Below are 16,938 nucleotides of genomic sequence, written 5' to 3'. Positions count from 1 at the left end.
GGAAAATTTGCTGCTTTTTGAATAACTAAGCAAATAAATTCTATCCAAAAAAAAAACTGAGCAAATAATTCTCTCTTCCTTTCCCTCTACCATTCTTCATTGGTTCCAAATAGATGATTTCTCAATGCAACCTTGGAGGGATGGTGATTCAGGAAGCCAGTCCAAAACAGATCATTCATGACCTATCTGCTGCTAAATAGTCTTGAGAAGCAAAACAAACAAGCTAATGGATGATAACACAATGTTCCTGGTTGAATTTTCCAGATCGATCGATATATGATCTCATATCACTACAAAAGTAAAACCTGCAAATATCTGCAACCGATAGAGACAAAAATACATAAATCCAGTAGACCATTAACAGCAATTTGCTCAAATTCTGGTTTCAAAGTCGACATAGTTCCAATGTTTTGTTACTTTTTAGTAACAATAACAATCCAGCATAGTTTATAAAATTTAACAGCAAAGGGTGGATCTCTAACGTATATCATGCACAAAATGTTGAAAACAACTAATGGCTAGGGAAGTGCAGCGGTGCCATTCTCAAAAATTAAACCCTTAAACCTTATTGACCTAACACTCGTCTAAAGGAACTGGATTCCTACCCCCGAGCAGTTCACCTTAGGGAAGTGTGGCAATGCATTCAATTTCGATCTTGGCATCCAGGGGCAATGCAGCTACCTGATATGTTGAACGAGCCGGAAATGGAGAGGGGAAGTCTGAATCACATATGACAACCAACTTAGGTTAAATATCCATTAGACATATGAGTAAGGTTTCCAAAATTATTTCACCGTTATTGTATTAATACTCTTGGAAGGATCAACAACTCGTTTAAGAAATCTAGTAACACGATATGTTCCCCAATTCCAATCATTGTCAATCAACTTTTCAAGCAATGTTACATGATGTTGAGAAACCTCAAAAACCTTCTTTAGTATATCTATATTACAACTTATACCAACCAAGGCTTTAAATCAAATTCGAGAAAGTAAATCATCAACACGATGTTTTCTGTCCAGTCAAGAATATTATAATGCAGAGAAACAGAATATACAGCGCGGCACACAGTGGGCATATCTGTCTTTCTTTATAGGCTGTTTATATTCAGTGTACATATTAGGGAGACGAGAGGAATATATAGAACTCACATTTAGCATAGATCTCATTTACTTTCTTGAAGTCCTTCAAGTCCGCTAACCTGAAAAGGAAACACACATTTTTAAGGATGAAAAAGAAAAGCATTAATGCTACTCAAAAAGGTGAGCAAGAAAGCATAAATGAACATGGCAAGACAAAATCCTACATGATTGTTGTCTTAACTACAGCGGAATAGTCGGCACCACTGGCTTTCAGTATTTCTGACATATTCTTGAGTACCTGAATAAATTACATGAAAAAGAAGCAAGTTATCAATCTATAGATGTCTTCAAATCAGTTAATTGTCAACATGGCCAATCTATCCACTATCAATTAAAAAAAACATCAAGTTCTATCTGTCAGCATTCTGCAGAATGTAGAAAATCCTTCAACAGATGCTATAGATGTTTTTGCAATTATGCGACAATATATGAATGATGGCATAAGTGGAAGAACCACCAGCACTCTCCTCTAGCACAATCAAAAATGAAAAGGAATAAGAAATGTCAAAAGGATGTATAACATGATCCAATGATTACATTAGACAGGCTAAATAGAATATATACATCCAGTCTGCTAATTATTTTTTTAAGACCTAAACACAGGTATTTAACAAGATTTGGCCATGTAGGTTACAGATACACAAGGACAAAACACACCACAACAAGCATAATTTGATTTCAAGAGACTTGCTCAAGCTTTAAATGGATTCTCGAAGGTCTGGTACAGTGAATGAGCTCTAAAAACCATGATCCAAACTTCTCCAGTCACATAGTATACAATACAAAGGCTTGTGCATTCGTAACAAAAATAGACTATGATGCATAAAATTGCATGCTTGCAGAGATCATGTCAAAATAAAATAATGTAGAGGAATAACAACATCATGATCTCCTTTGCTTATTTAGGCAACTACACCCAAAAAAAGCCCACATAAGAGGTAGTAGTCTAAAGTGCAGGCAAAACAGCCAATTTTCAACATCACTTACAAAACGAAAGCAAGTTCATTTACCTGCTCTGTTTGATCCTCTACACTGTCTGAGACAAATTTTCCTGTCTGCATTAAAGTAGCAGAAATCATCATCAGCATAATCGCACTCGAAAAGATAACAAGAAGAGACAAACTATAAAAATATGCAATGGGCTTATGTGCTGGCTCTTTCTACTTTGTATGTGCTATTGTGCTCGTATCTAGAAGCCACTATATCTGTGTATATGCAGATGCACTCCATGCATCTAATTCGTAAGAAGGATAAAAGTTTATTCTCGTCCTTTCTTTAGGCTCAATCCAGCTCAGACACATAGATACATATCAACATATACATATATACATGGAAGGGTAAAATTACTAATAAAAAAAAAAAGAATTTCACCACTGAAAACAGATCAGTAGACACTCACATTTTCAAGCAGACCCTTTATTATAATAAAGCATACCTTTGGATCAAGACCTAGGACACCAGAAAGAAAGAGAAGGTTATTGGCTTTGATAGCCTGAGAATATGGTCCCAATGCTGCTGGAGCATTTTCGGTTGCAACAGCCTCCTTTGCACCTACAAATAAAATATAAAGAATCAAAGGAAAAGAAATTCGACTCAGAAAATAGTTAACAAATGAAGGCATGTTAACCAAACTTGCAGTCATCCCCCTCATTGCATGTCCATTTTGTGTTATTGAGTTACTATTTCTAAGGCTGTTATATATTTTTTTAAAATAAAAACAGATCTGCTCTCTAAGCAAGAGAGCAGTCGGGTTATATTGTTCACAATTCTAAGACTAACAATCGGTAGTTGGAGTTTTAGGCCCATTTGATCTAAATCAGAGCAGAAATTGATGGATATTATTGGTCAGTGACAATTCTTTCACTAGAACATTAAGTAACTTCATATTTCAAAATCACAACCATTTACAAAAAATAAAGCCTAGAAACTTTTGAAGTTAAGTGGAACAGTGACCCGTAACAATCTGGACATAGCCCACCCAAGAAAGACCACTAAATTCACAATTACAAGAAAAAGGGAGAACATAATATAGCCACTTGCATTTCAGTTTTTACATCAGAAATTTCCACCAAGATCCATAGCAGTCTACGGAGTATACTATTCACAAGATGACCACACTTGCCAACAAACAGGAAACTGAAAAAATAGCTCCATTTTTGGAGATAAGCCACATTTACTCAAGCAAATAGGTTAACAAAGTTCCTCCAAACAACTCCAACAATTACATCAGCTAAATTACATTTTACTGTCAAACTTTGCACAACAGTTCTGGCTAATAGTATAATCCCAAATGTCTCACCATAGATATTAATATTGCTCTGCCTTGCTGAACTAAACAAGATTATCAAAAATTCCAACAAAGTAATTATCAAACCTAGAAATCATTATAATTTCGCCCTTATTTTCCGAGAAGCCAAACAAGGGCTTAAATCCATTTCCAGTGTTGTTCTATTTCCTTGCTTTTTCCAGGAAACCAGACAGAAGCTCTAATATTACTTATATGACAAAATTTCAAGAGAAGAAAAGACAAATATAATACCAGGCAAAGAAGAAACGCTTAGGCAAGCGAATGCAGGGGATCGCCGCGATGAACTCCAAAGACTCGTGCCAGCCACGGAGGCGCATCCTACGCCCGCTGCGGCTAACGGAGTACGGTTGCTTATTGCTCCCATCTTGATCGCCGGCAGATTGATGAAGGGCTTCAATGCACACCACGCCATTTCTCTGCCTCTTCGCCTCTCTCACTCCGACTCGCGCAGTTATCGTTTACTCGATGACTGAACTGAGAAAGTCGGCGACTGCTGCTGCGCTGCACTTGTTCTGTCACGTGTTTTCAATGTTTGATCCTATTTATTGTAGGACCTAGACCTAGACGCAGGCCCATGGGCCTGGCCCACTACGGAGCTACTTCTTTAGCCCATTATTGGTTTCATTGGCATTATGGTTTTTTTTCTTTTTTTTCCCAGCAAACAAAGATTAGAAGTTAGAATGAACCCCAAAATTACAAAAATGCTAAATATCCCACTACTTTAGTATCTCAATTATCCCAACTATTCAGTTGGATATGTTGAGTTAGATGCATAAGATTTAAGTGAATTCGTGCTTGGGATAACGGGAAAACCGTTACTGGAATTCCTATCATAACGGCCAAAATTAAATTATGATAAGAAGGAACTTGACCATTATACAACCCAAGATGAATCTCCTGAAATATGTAACTGGAAATGCTGGTAGACAATCTTCTAACAGCAGCCCATTTGGCAGGAGAGTCTGCCTTACATTGTAATGAATTGAAAGCTTCCATCACCCCCTCCCAATGTTATCCTAATGTACAAGAGTTCACCACATAATTCGACCAATCGGTATCTGGAAAATCTTACTGTTAATCAACACAATAGTCATTGTCATTTACATCTGCTATTACACACAACAAGCAAACAGACTGGAGATGAAATTCCTTGAATATCAAAAAAGAATGGAACTTCAGCTAATTAAAACAAAACGAAATTGAAGCCTTAAGAGCTTGGGTGATCTGGTAACCGTTTGAGGTCCATTTCAACTTGATGGATTGTCCATTGCATGTTTTCCAGTTTCTGGGAGAAGAAGCTAATGTTAGAGTTTTTTAAAAAATTGAGTTAGGAACAAGAGTATGCCAAGTGGTTTTACCTTTACGATGTCATGGTACTGCCTTGCAATGTTATCAAAGTGTGGATCCACGCCTTGATACTCACGAAGACGTGTGACCTGGAAAATGAGTTGAAAGATAAATGTTGGTAAAAGGAGCGTGAGGAGGCCAGAGTAAAAGCAAGACTTAAACCAAGAAACGTATGTCTGATAATTGAAGAAAATGCAAGTTCACATCTATCCATAATCTGTCAGTGGTCTAATATCATTCCTACCAGGATTACAGGCTTCGATAATTTAGGATAAGCTAATATGTTTCAAGAAAGGAGCATGCACGAAGAGAGGTGGGACGGGAATGAAGATCTCAAACATAATGAACAGAAAGTTGTCCTCTTACCCAGCACAAGCTAAACTAGTATGCAATTTTCAAATCAAACCCTACAACATAGGACAGTACTAGTAGCATTTAAGAAGCTATCTTTACTCCATTGAACCATTCAATGAATTACTATTTGTGCACAGACTCTTTCTTCGATATTCAATTCCAAGAACACATAAATTTATAAAAATTATACTTTAGACTTGAGGTTCATGTAATATTTATTTGAAATAATGACAACACATAAATAAAAAGGAAGCGGACCGCTTTGTTGTATGCCATTGAGGCTTCTTCTGTAGCCTCTAATAGATATTTCCTGAAAACAACAACAACAATGATCATAATTCAATATTGAACCAAAAACTAAACACAAAAACTCAGAGTTTCAACCTTAAATAAGTACCTTATTTTGTGAAGGGCTTCAATGCACACCACGCCATTTCTCTGCCTCTTCGCCTCTCTCACTCCGACTCGCGCAGTTATCGTTTACTCGATGACTGAACTGAGAAAGTCGGCGACTGCTGCTGCGCTGCACTTGTTCTGTCACGTGTTTTCAATGTTTGATCCTATTTATTGTAGGACCTAGACCTAGACGCAGGCCCATGGGCCTGGCCCACTACGGAGCTACTTCTTTAGCCCATTATTGGTTTCATTGGCATTATGGTTTTTTTTCTTTTTTTTCCCAGCAAACAAAGATTAGAAGTTAGAATGAACCCCAAAATTACAAAAATGCTAAATATCCCACTACTTTAGTATCTCAATTATCCCAACTATTCAGTTGGATATGTTGAGTTAGATGCATAAGATTTAAGTGAATTCGTGCTTGGGATAACGGGAAAACCGTTACTGGAATTCCTATCATAACGGCCAAAATTAAATTATGATAAGAAGGAACTTGACCATTATACAACCCAAGATGAATCTCCTGAAATATGTAACTGGAAATGCTGGTAGACAATCTTCTAACAGCAGCCCATTTGGCAGGAGAGTCTGCCTTACATTGTAATGAATTGAAAGCTTCCATCACCCCCTCCCAATGTTATCCTAATGTACAAGAGTTCACCACATAATTCGACCAATCGGTATCTGGAAAATCTTACTGTTAATCAACACAATAGTCATTGTCATTTACATCTGCTATTACACACAACAAGCAAACAGACTGGAGATGAAATTCCTTGAATATCAAAAAAGAATGGAACTTCAGCTAATTAAAACAAAACGAAATTGAAGCCTTAAGAGCTTGGGTGATCTGGTAACCGTTTGAGGTCCATTTCAACTTGATGGATTGTCCATTGCATGTTTTCCAGTTTCTGGGAGAAGAAGCTAATGTTAGAGTTTTTTAAAAAATTGAGTTAGGAACAAGAGTATGCCAAGTGGTTTTACCTTTACGATGTCATGGTACTGCCTTGCAATGTTATCAAAGTGTGGATCCACGCCTTGATACTCACGAAGACGTGTGACCTGGAAAATGAGTTGAAAGATAAATGTTGGTAAAAGGAGCGTGAGGAGGCCAGAGTAAAAGCAAGACTTAAACCAAGAAACGTATGTCTGATAATTGAAGAAAATGCAAGTTCACATCTATCCATAATCTGTCAGTGGTCTAATATCATTCCTACCAGGATTACAGGCTTCGATAATTTAGGATAAGCTAATATGTTTCAAGAAAGGAGCATGCACGAAGAGAGGTGGGACGGGAATGAAGATCTCAAACATAATGAACAGAAAGTTGTCCTCTTACCCAGCACAAGCTAAACTAGTATGCAATTTTCAAATCAAACCCTACAACATAGGACAGTACTAGTAGCATTTAAGAAGCTATCTTTACTCCATTGAACCATTCAATGAATTACTATTTGTGCACAGACTCTTTCTTCGATATTCAATTCCAAGAACACATAAATTTATAAAAATTATACTTTAGACTTGAGGTTCATGTAATATTTATTTGAAATAATGACAACACATAAATAAAAAGGAAGCGGACCGCTTTGTTGTATGCCATTGAGGCTTCTTCTGTAGCCTCTAATAGATATTTCCTGAAAACAACAACAACAATGATCATAATTCAATATTGAACCAAAAACTAAACACAAAAACTCAGAGTTTCAACCTTAAATAAGTACCTTATTTTGTGTAGGGCTGGTATTGACTCTTGAGTATAAGTTTCAAGCAGAAGAACATGTTCCAGAACCCTGAGAAGATTATGAAGACAACATAAGCTATCAAAACAAATAGAAACATTTACTTATCGTGAACAAGTGCTAAAACAGTGTTCAATCAATCATGGAATTAGTATCATTTTCAGGAAGTATTGTGCATGTGATAAAAAACCACAGATGAATATCAGGAATCATCTTTGGCAACTTGAATCCAAAATATAGATCAAATTATACAGAGAGGTGACAACCTTCAAAGGAACACGAAACCCTAGATATACAACCTTCAAAGCCATGATTCTGAATGATATTTTACATTACAACACCACTACTTACAGTTCTATTCAAAAAGAATGCTTTAGTGATCGTAAACTCCAGAATAATTGCAAGTCATTCTAAAATTTAAATAAGTTTTTTTACCGATCTTTACAACGTTTGACCCATACATAATCCCGCATTAGATTTCTAGTTTCTCACACAAGCCACAGGATCTTTTTACCCTTGCAAGCTCTAAGTTTTCCTTTGCTTCATGTTAGAAGCTTTCAAATTTTCCTATCATTTACATGTTTTCTCAAAAAATTTACTGGTGGAAGGCTAAGCAACAGAAACAGAGAGAGAAACAACTTTGGAAAAGGGAATGTGGCAGCGAACCTTAATTTTGCATTCATGGTCTCACATCTCTTGCACAGCCAAGTCTTCTGCATTTCATCCTTTGAAATGTTCACAGAAACAAGCATTTGCATCAAAGAGGAAATGGATTGAATCACAAGGAAGTATCTTCATTCTTCAAAGTATAATACTCCACACATATCCTCTAATAGCGTCATTAAATGTTTGGCTTTAGAAGTGTTTGTAAAAGATAATGCTTACATAGTCATGTTGATGTTGCAACTTCAGATCTTTGACAAGTTTGATGAGCACTCCCAATATCTGCTCCAAAACCTTCTCATGGCAAAAGAGATTTTGAATCACATACCATTGTAATATGCTTAAAAAATGAAACATTGTTTTGCGTGATATAACACATACTTGAATTTAAAAAAAAAGTCTCTCCAAAGCCCCCATGGTAACAAGAAAGTTGGGTAATTTGGGTGTGTGCATGTAATTATAATTATATATAAATAACGTCTAGCAGTATTTTCACATACATTGTAATATTCTGCAAATTTTCTATCTGCTGAATAAAGATCCTCTTGCAAAGCTGTTTCTTCCCTTTCAATCTCCTCAATTATCAATTTAACTCTGACACAGTCATAAAACAGAATAGCCAAATATCATAAGCCATGAGCTTCCTTCAGCTTTTGCACACATATTGGGCACTATACACTGAAAATGGAAATATCAGGAGGGGCCAGTTATCCAATGAAAATTTGTTTAGCTAGAGTTATTACATGGTATGCAGCACCTGATCAACAAATAGCTTAGTTTACAACTTGAAGTCCAAGTAAATTGGTGCTTAAGAAAAACGTTACAATACAGAGAGAGGGACGATATTCAAACCTTTCTGGAAGCCAAGCAGTTGAATTTTGATTGCCATGTGATGAGTCTGCAGCAAATGTAGAGGCCAGGTTAAGCCCATATCAAGTGGATTATGAAGCCTTTGTAACTAATGCATCTCACACTAAGCAACTAAATTAGTTCACTCATGTCACCTAAATTTCAAGGTAATTTAGCACCACTCCTAATCACCATTTCAAGAAACATCAGCCCCATTTATGCATCATTATAGTTCATTGCCTTTGGTAAATAAGTCAATCACCATTTTTTTCTCAAAATAACCAAGTCTACAAATAGAAAGACAGGTACTATAAACAAAATATTATCAATGGTTGGCTACTTGTTCCTGGATAGTGGAGCACACAAATGTAACATCATTGATCATGCATGAAAGAGGAATACAGAAGGTGGAGGATGCATGAGACTTACCAATGTCATCAACAAAGGCATCCGCTAATTTATCGCACTTAGCCTTCAAACGAGAGTCAATTTCACGCGACAGGGACATCTGGTACTCAGTCATGTCCTATGGTTGGAAATTCACATTATATGACAAGGTTTAAGTGGAAAGCCACATAAGAATCAACGATATATAGATGAAAAAAAGAAAGATAAATTAATAACAGATTTCGATTTGGAGTTCAATCATCACAAAATTTTATATACATGTTTATGAATCCCTTGCATGGTGTTATCATACCTTGGATGATGGTGTTTGTTGGAGCTGAGTCTGCCATAAATATGCAGGGGTAATACCAAGAAAACGATTAGGGACACCCCCAACTCCAGGTTCCACTGAATCGTTAGTACTGCCAGAAAGAGCATTACTTGTTGCACCAGAAGTGCCGTTTGCTGAACTATTTGTATAATTTATTGAATTAGAACTTGAGCTGATTGTAAAGCTGGTACTTGTACTATCAAAGGAACTCCTTGACATTATACTCCACTTTTCAATTTCTTTCTCGTGAATCTCCCCATCTTTTGATATAAGAGGAAGCCTCAATCTCTGAGCGGCTTCTGCAACAACCAACCGATGCTCTAGAGTCTCATAAACCTAAACATTAACCAATGCATAACTTGAGTTTTATCCCCATTAACCATTAAGTTTATGCACCAATATCATCACATGCCAAATACACTTACTATATTTCATAATTTTGAATTCCTATTGAGGAAATGAGCATCAGGTCTAAATAAAAGTCGAAAGGGTAAGAAATAGAGTGCTTGTTTTTTAAACTATTTTTCATGTAAAGTACATAGAGTGCAATTCTTCAAAGAATCAGCCATATCTTTATAATAACATTTTGAATGCATTTAAATGTTCAAGAATCACTAGCCTCGAATGATTTCATTGCATATTGAGTACCAAGTTAAGTCGTGCTGCCATTAAAACAAATACAATCTTCTGAAACTTTCTCACTCAAGTAAAAAGGTAAAAACCTGAGAAGAGCTCTTCAATCCAAGTTGCGGGTACAGCCCTTGGACATCTCGAATCCCTCCAAGATTAGCCACAGAAACAGCCTGTTGATACTCTTCCACCATAGCAATTGCTTCACAGTAAATTGCCTACATTTTTCATACACCAAAAGCCCTGTGCTCAAATTGGCTTCTTCAAACAACTCCGAAATTGAACTTCTAATCGCACATAGCCGAGCATAGATATATATACATAGATCCATATACACATTTTAAGAGAAAGATATACCATAGCCTCCAGGTACCGCAACCTCTCTCGGGACATCTCCTCTCTCGCCTGAAACATTTGAAGAATCAAACAAGTCAATAATATCAACATTGAGAATTCTATCAATCTGAGAAGAATATGAACAAGAGAAAGAGTACGAGTTGGAGGTCGTAGTTAGCGGATTTGGAAACCAGAGATCCATCGGGGGCCAAGCAATGCCGCTCAAGCTGATCGATCACCTGTAACACGTCGCCGGGGAGGTTTTGGCCTCCTCCTTGCAGCCCTCTCACCATTTCTGCTCAGACGGTGTCGTTTTCGGCCGGTTTTTCTTTGCTTAAAGATCCCTTTTTAAAGAAATCAAAATTCAAAAACTATGCGAGGCCGGCCCAGATTGATTTGAGAGCAAAATGAGATAAAAAAGTAATTGACTAAACCACCCTTAGTGGGAGAAAAGGTTTAAAATTGAACGCTCATAGGGTTGGGAATGGATCGGGTTGGGTCAGTTGATTATCAGCCCAACAGCTGCCACCCGACCAACAGATCTTGGAAAAAATTCAAAATTATCATCTGCCCGACTTTATGAAATGGATAATGATTGACAAGCCACTTTTTGAATTAGTTGATGGGTAGAGTAAATGGTACACCCGACTTTTTTGTTTTCTTAAGGTCAATAATATCAATTTACTTTGAAAATAAATTGATGGTTGAAGAATACAAAATGTAAATATACCATCTTTTGAATGGTGAATACTGAATAGTCTGGATTAGTGGATTTATAATTTTTTATTATTTTTGATTTATTTTTAATAGTCGATTGGTCTGGGTATTATCGACCAACTGACTGTTGAGTATTTTGGAAACCATTATCCAATCCATGTAGGGTAAATTATTGAGCGGATCTCATGGGTCAGTTGACGATTAATTATCAACTAGAATAAATGAGTTCACAATGGGTCGGTTGGCAAGTAAAACAGGCCCGGCCCATTTCTAGCCCTATTGAACGGTTGTGATTCTAGGTTTTATTTGTGGGCATTATAGTAATCGCAGCATCACACATATTTTCTTTTAAAAGTATATACCAGATTTTCCATGTCGGCTTCGCTTCATTTCTCCTTCGTCGTCCTCCTCTCGTCTGCAACTGAGAATTCATAATATCTGAGAACTTTGTCTCGATCTCCAAGTAGTCTCGTTGGATTTTAATGGAGAAAGACAAGCCTGCAGCTGCTTCCGCGAAGGGAATAACCAATTCATTGAAGAATCTCGATTTGAGTCCCAATTATAACCCCAAATATACCGCTACTATCCCCAGTAGGTCCTTTCTTTGCTCTCTATATGTGTATTGCATAAAATTTACACCAGATATATGTATGTATATCTATTGATACTTGTTTCTGATATTGGAATCATGTTTTGCTGTGTGTATCTTGTCCCTCTTTTGTTTCTGATATTGGAATCATGTATGTATGTATGTATGCTTGGCTGCCAAAAATATTGAATAGTTCCTATAATATGAGTATTAGTAGTACATGAAGTTGATTAGGTGTCTTACAGTCTTTGTCAACTTTGTGCGCAGCTTGACAAGCTAAAACCAAAAGATGATATTTTCTCTTAGGCACATTAGTTTAATAAAATGGTGATTGAAAGATCAAAAATTGCTTTTCTCATTAATCTCTTTATTCAATTTATTGAATTGCAATTGACTGATACAATGAAATCTGGTTTTCTATGTATGTAAATTGAGATGATGTATTAAATAAATTTGTTCAATTCTCATTTAGTTTCTGTGGTGGATTCTTGTAGATGTTCCCAAATTTTGGGATGAAGTCTTTTTGATGATGATGGTGGTGGTGGTTATTAAGTGAGTTGTGGTTGCTTTTGTTATCTGTATGAACTAATTGGCTCGGTCTGTTGTTGATAGAATTGGCTTGTAAGAGGACAAGGACAAAACCTCCTAGTTTGAGCAGCTTGTGTCTTGGTGTCATTGGCAGGCATTTAGAGGATATAATTCCAGAGTTGGGTGGCATTGCTGTCAGCTTTCCGGCAGATATTAAGGTTGCGTTAGTAATAAAATTATTGACTATTGAAGTATTCTCACTTTGTGTACATTAATTTTTTCTGCATGTTATGCTTTTGGACTAGATTTTAAATATGAAAACAAGGGAACGAACATAAAGTAGGTATTTTTTAAATCAAGGGACTTTCAGATGGCAGGGCATATGTATAAACTGACAATGCAACCTAAGATGCATTCAAGGGGGCAGAGCACTCAGTGTCCTTGGATGTTAACCGTGAGTTCAGGTTCCATGTTTTACAAACAGTGTTCTTTTACATGCTTATTAGTTTTAGTTTGTCATTCGATACTTGCCTTTTGTGGATGGTTTAAGATACGGCAATATTAAAGTGAAATATTCATGCTGTAAAAGTAAGAAAAAAGTTTCATATGGTCTCAAGACTTGTCATGTTCTGTCCGATAGGATCTGATTGCGTACTTGTCCTCAAACAGTGCCAAGAGGGCACGAAGCATATAAAATGATAGTTGGTTATAGGAAATATAAGCACATATGAACAATAGTCCTTATAAGGAAATCTAAGTACGAAAGAACGACAGTCCTTACAAGTTAATAAACATTGGCTTGACTCACCCTGTTCGTATAAGCACTGTCCGCCTTTTTTTGCTACGTAACTTAATACCTTGGGTTTGACATGCTACTTTTCTTGCTATTTATGTGAAACATTAAGGCAATTACTTGGTACTGGTTTAAAAGCTTCCCAGGCTATTGCTTCCTTTTTTTTCTGGCATCTGCTTCTTTAGGCTTCACCTTCTTGGTGTTCTCTAATAGAGATCATTTGTATATTCATTTTCTTTATTGATTATATCTGGAATTCTGCTAATGAGACTCTGAATTCTATCTTTATATATTCTAATTATGCAGATGGCAATGGCAGCAATTGCCAGGAGAAGAAAGTTGCTAAATGATGATGTCATCATCTCTTTAGCTGATAGTGCATGGGGAGTTCTTGACATATCTGGTTCAGATGTTTCTGATTCTGGTTTAGCAGAAGTAGCCGGTGTATGCACACATCTTCGAGCTGTGGACATAAGGTATGGAAGTTCAAGTGTACCTTATTGGTTATGATGCCCAACTGTTCGGTCTTGGAGTTAATATCATGCAAAGTAGTATCTGTGGAATTTGAGTTAGATATTTATAAGCGAACTTATTGGTTATGGATTATATATTTCATTGGATCATCAGAAATATGGGATTAAATCTTGCAGACAGTGAACTGGGAAAGAGAACATGATACCATGTGTTATCATTATAATGGATGAGTTTGCCTATGTTTTGATTGACTGTTGATTTCTATTGATTTATTTGTATGCTGACGAATTGGTAAGCACAATAAGTTGATATGTAATGATTTATAGGTGCCTATTTTAGATTTATTGGCTTTTTACTACATATATTATTGGACTGCCTTTAAACTTAAGCGATAAGCCGATTGATGTCCTACTTTCAATTATGTCCTGCAAATGACAATTGTTTTGGTTAAAAGTGGTTGTTGGCGTGGGGTTTTGCTATTTGGTTTCTTGATTATGATCTCTCTTTTCTTTCCCCAAAAAAATTATGCAGCCGATGCAAGAACATTACTGCTGTTGGCGTCTCTGAACTTGTGCAAAACTGCAAGTCATTGGAAACATTGAGATGCGGGTACATTTCCTTCCCAGGACTTTCTCTGTTCCCGAGTTTTCTTTGTCGAAACCTATCAATATTAGAAACTACTCCACATTAAGTCGTTGGCACCCATTGGAATAAGCATGAAATTTTCTCTACGAGGTCTTTTATGTTGTACTTTATCATGCACAATTAAGTAGGCCCACGATATGTGGTTTAACTAGGGTATAAACCTCCCAGCAGGCTATGAACCAAAGTTAATGTTGCAGAGGGTGCCCAAGGAGTGACTTCACTGCACGTAGATGCTTGGGTATATTCAAACCAAAGCTGAATGATGTGAAGGGAGATTCCTGGGAAGAACTTGATATGGCTGAAATTGGACATAGTGCAGAATCCCTGCGCTGGCTTGTGTGGGTATGATGTCAGTTTATCCTTTCATAGTTATTTTAAGTCCATTACCTGCTATAAATTATTGTGATCTGCAAGATATTGGCCCAAATCACACTAGTGTGGTACTGTGGTTGTGGTCCGCAACCTCGTATAAAAAAGAGACTGTTATGTGGTGCAGTTCAATATCAAAGTCTTTGATTAATATAGCATTTTTGTATTAAAATTTAAATTTAAAAGGCCCAGTTTCTTTAAAAAAATTAAAATGCTTGATAATGAGAAAACTTGCGTCTGTGTCAATTTAATAACATACGTTGACAGCGGCGGAGAAATGTCTTGTCATTGCCTTCTTGGTGTGGCAACATCTCAGGCTCGTGTATCAACTGAGCACTATGTAGTTACTTGGGACAGCTAAGAATGAACTCATTCATAAACGTATGAAATGTAAGTTGTTCACAAGGACGTATCAGAGCCTTGACTTGCTATATGTCCCGGGGTTTTCTAAAACTTTCTCTTTATTTGCAGCCAAAGATCGACAAAGATTCGTTGGAGACATTGGCAACCGAATGCCCACGCATTTCTGTAAATCCCAAAGCATCCCCCTTTGGTTTTAGGGGGGCTGAAGTTCCCATAGAAGTCTCACAAGATATTGCACTTGATGATCGCTGTGTCGAGGATGTTGATCCCCAAACGTGGGCAGTCAGTGGCTTTACACTAAAAACCACGTCTCCTTCTCTCTCAAGTCCCACTGAATTGTCTCTGGCTGAAAAATTCAGACTTGCCTTTGTAGAGAGGGATACACGCCTAGCACCAAAGCGAGCTAAGAATGCAAGGCAGCATCAACGACGAGCGGAGAGGGAGTGGAGAATGACAAATACAGAGGCCAAGGCAATTGCTCTTGCTGCAAAAGCATCCAAATCTTTACAAAGCAGGAACTAGCTGCTGTTGTAGTCAATTATTCAAATGACTGGGAAGTGAAAGGTTTTAATTATTTTTCTGATATTTTGTTTTTGTAAATTTAAACACCCATGAAATTGGTTCAATGTGATGGAGGCACAAGGGCTTTGCTTTTGGCTTATTGGGAATGTTCCTGCAAAAGTATTTGAAGCTATAGTAAAAGGAATAAAATGTGCTACAAAAGATGTTTATATTTCCTTGTTTTCCCCATCATTCATGTTTTCTCTAACCAATATAAACTTGAATAGTGCACTAAGCCCAAACTCGGGTGAGTTAGGCTCGTGCAAACTTGCCCCACAGGTTAATTGGATCAAGAGCTAATGCAAAGCACTTGAAAATAACTCCACCAACTTAGAATCAAAGTCTCAACTTTTAAGTTCGAACCCTTGAGTTCAATATCAATTTGCAACTGTCAAAGATGATCTTTACATGTCGCTTCAGGGAACAAATATTGTTCTACTTATATACCAAGAAATCGGGTTAGAAAAGGAAAGCTTTAGTTTGAACATTGGAAGTGACATACTTCTTCATGGACTAATCTTGTCTTCTCTGCTCCTGCTCCTGCTCCTACTTCTTTACATATCCCTCTTTTCTATAGTCCAACTTTGCACTAAAAGGTGCAAGCGATCTACTAATTTGCAAATGAAGTAATGATCCTCATACTATGATCCTTCACGATGAAAGAAGAGAAATTGTAATGCAAATTAGAAGAAAGAGGAATAATCCCCATTCCAACCTGATTACTACGGTGAATTGTCTCGAAGCTCGTGGCAATCACTGCTCTAACTCCCTGAACAGAAGATGAATTTATAATAAGTGAACAGGAAATGGAAGGAGAAAACCATGCAAGGCTTGGCATCAAGGCCCCAGACAAAACCAAATTTGCACTCACTATTAGCATTGGACCCTTGGCAGCCCAATCTCGAGAACTGCCACTTCCATATTCTGCTCCAGCTAGGACAATGGTGTCTTGCCCATCTGCTTTGTATCTCTGCATTTTTAATAACAGATCATCGAGAAAGGAAGAACAATTGTCCACATTTATCCTAATAATTTGACTAAAATCACGCAACCACCATTCAGACCCTCGCCCCCTTCTCTCTTCCATGAGAAGGTGATAATCCAGAAACTAAGTTATTTGACTCACCATTGCAGCATCAAACACATAGAGATCTCAACACAGTATAGAACCTCAAACTCCGGAACTTCTGATCACAAAGAGACAAGGAAACAGAAGACGGAGCGCAAAACGAGGACGGAGCAGTGGCTCTGAAAACAGAAAGCGGTAACTGAACTCTAGAGAGAGAAGAGGAAGAGGAAGCGAAGCGAGAACGAAGAAGAGAAGAAGATTGAGACGTATACATGTACATGGCTAGGGTTTGCGTTTAGATTACAGACAAGTAGAAGCTGCTAGAGAGAGGCAGCCCTTCTGATC

At 37.2% G+C, this 16,938-nt stretch overlaps 4 protein-coding genes and 1 long non-coding RNA gene across 6 annotated transcripts; 1 reads left to right on the top strand and 4 right to left on the bottom strand.

Annotated features, from left to right (window-relative positions):
• Positions 1 to 337: 337 nt before the first annotated feature.
• LOC119984999 (reactive Intermediate Deaminase A, chloroplastic) lies at positions 338 to 5,697 on the bottom strand. The gene is made up of 7 exons (XM_038829144.1): positions 5,578 to 5,697; positions 3,682 to 3,854; positions 2,578 to 2,693; positions 2,153 to 2,197; positions 1,307 to 1,380; positions 1,152 to 1,201; positions 338 to 719 (listed from the first exon to the last, which is right to left on the bottom strand). Exons 1-7 carry the CDS (start codon positions 5,583 to 5,585, stop codon positions 622 to 624), a joined length of 564 nt encoding a protein of 187 aa, XP_038685072.1. The 5' UTR covers positions 5,586 to 5,697; the 3' UTR covers positions 338 to 621.
• On the bottom strand, positions 4,284 to 5,559 carry LOC119985000. The gene is made up of 4 exons (XR_005465028.1): positions 5,549 to 5,559; positions 5,410 to 5,461; positions 4,809 to 4,886; positions 4,284 to 4,735 (listed from the first exon to the last, which is right to left on the bottom strand). It is a non-coding gene; the product is annotated as an uncharacterized LOC119985000 (long non-coding RNA).
• Positions 5,698 to 6,006: 309 nt separating the features above from the next.
• Positions 6,007 to 10,875, bottom strand: LOC119985133 (AUGMIN subunit 4). Its single transcript, XM_038829320.1, has 13 exons — positions 10,644 to 10,875; positions 10,507 to 10,554; positions 10,242 to 10,367; positions 9,502 to 9,855; positions 9,231 to 9,327; positions 8,805 to 8,850; positions 8,453 to 8,546; positions 8,175 to 8,246; positions 7,956 to 8,014; positions 7,272 to 7,340; positions 7,133 to 7,184; positions 6,532 to 6,609; positions 6,007 to 6,458 (listed from the first exon to the last, which is right to left on the bottom strand). Exons 1-13 carry the CDS (start codon positions 10,776 to 10,778, stop codon positions 6,381 to 6,383), a joined length of 1,308 nt encoding a protein of 435 aa, XP_038685248.1. The 5' UTR covers positions 10,779 to 10,875; the 3' UTR covers positions 6,007 to 6,380.
• A 694-nt stretch (positions 10,876 to 11,569) lies between these two features.
• Positions 11,570 to 15,624, top strand: LOC119985065. 2 transcript variants are annotated; one of them, XM_038829231.1, is made up of 7 exons: positions 11,570 to 11,793; positions 12,404 to 12,537; positions 12,690 to 12,773; positions 13,419 to 13,588; positions 14,118 to 14,195; positions 14,429 to 14,573; positions 15,072 to 15,624. In XM_038829231.1, the coding sequence occupies exons 1-7, from the start codon at positions 11,685 to 11,687 to the stop codon at positions 15,483 to 15,485; spliced, it is 1,134 nt and encodes a 377-aa protein (XP_038685159.1). In that variant the 5' UTR covers positions 11,570 to 11,684; the 3' UTR covers positions 15,486 to 15,624. The 2 variants fall into 2 exon arrangements, with proteins under 2 accessions (XP_038685159.1, XP_038685160.1); XM_038829232.1 differs by lacking the exon at positions 12,690 to 12,773.
• A 367-nt stretch (positions 15,625 to 15,991) lies between these two features.
• LOC119985100 (aconitate hydratase A-like) lies at positions 15,992 to 16,908 on the bottom strand. The gene is made up of 2 exons (XM_038829272.1): positions 16,396 to 16,908; positions 15,992 to 16,293 (listed from the first exon to the last, which is right to left on the bottom strand). The coding sequence occupies exons 1-2, from the start codon at positions 16,609 to 16,611 to the stop codon at positions 16,135 to 16,137; spliced, it is 375 nt and encodes a 124-aa protein (XP_038685200.1). The 5' UTR covers positions 16,612 to 16,908; the 3' UTR covers positions 15,992 to 16,134.
• Between the last annotated feature and the right edge of the window lie 30 nt (positions 16,909 to 16,938).

This window comes from Tripterygium wilfordii, chromosome 19 (genome assembly GCF_013401445.1).
Source record: "Tripterygium wilfordii isolate XIE 37 chromosome 19, ASM1340144v1, whole genome shotgun sequence".
NCBI classification, from domain to species: domain Eukaryota; kingdom Viridiplantae; phylum Streptophyta; class Magnoliopsida; order Celastrales; family Celastraceae; genus Tripterygium; species Tripterygium wilfordii.
The sequence above is the reverse complement of the archived record's forward strand: the minus strand, read 5'-3'. Positions and strand labels throughout refer to the sequence as shown.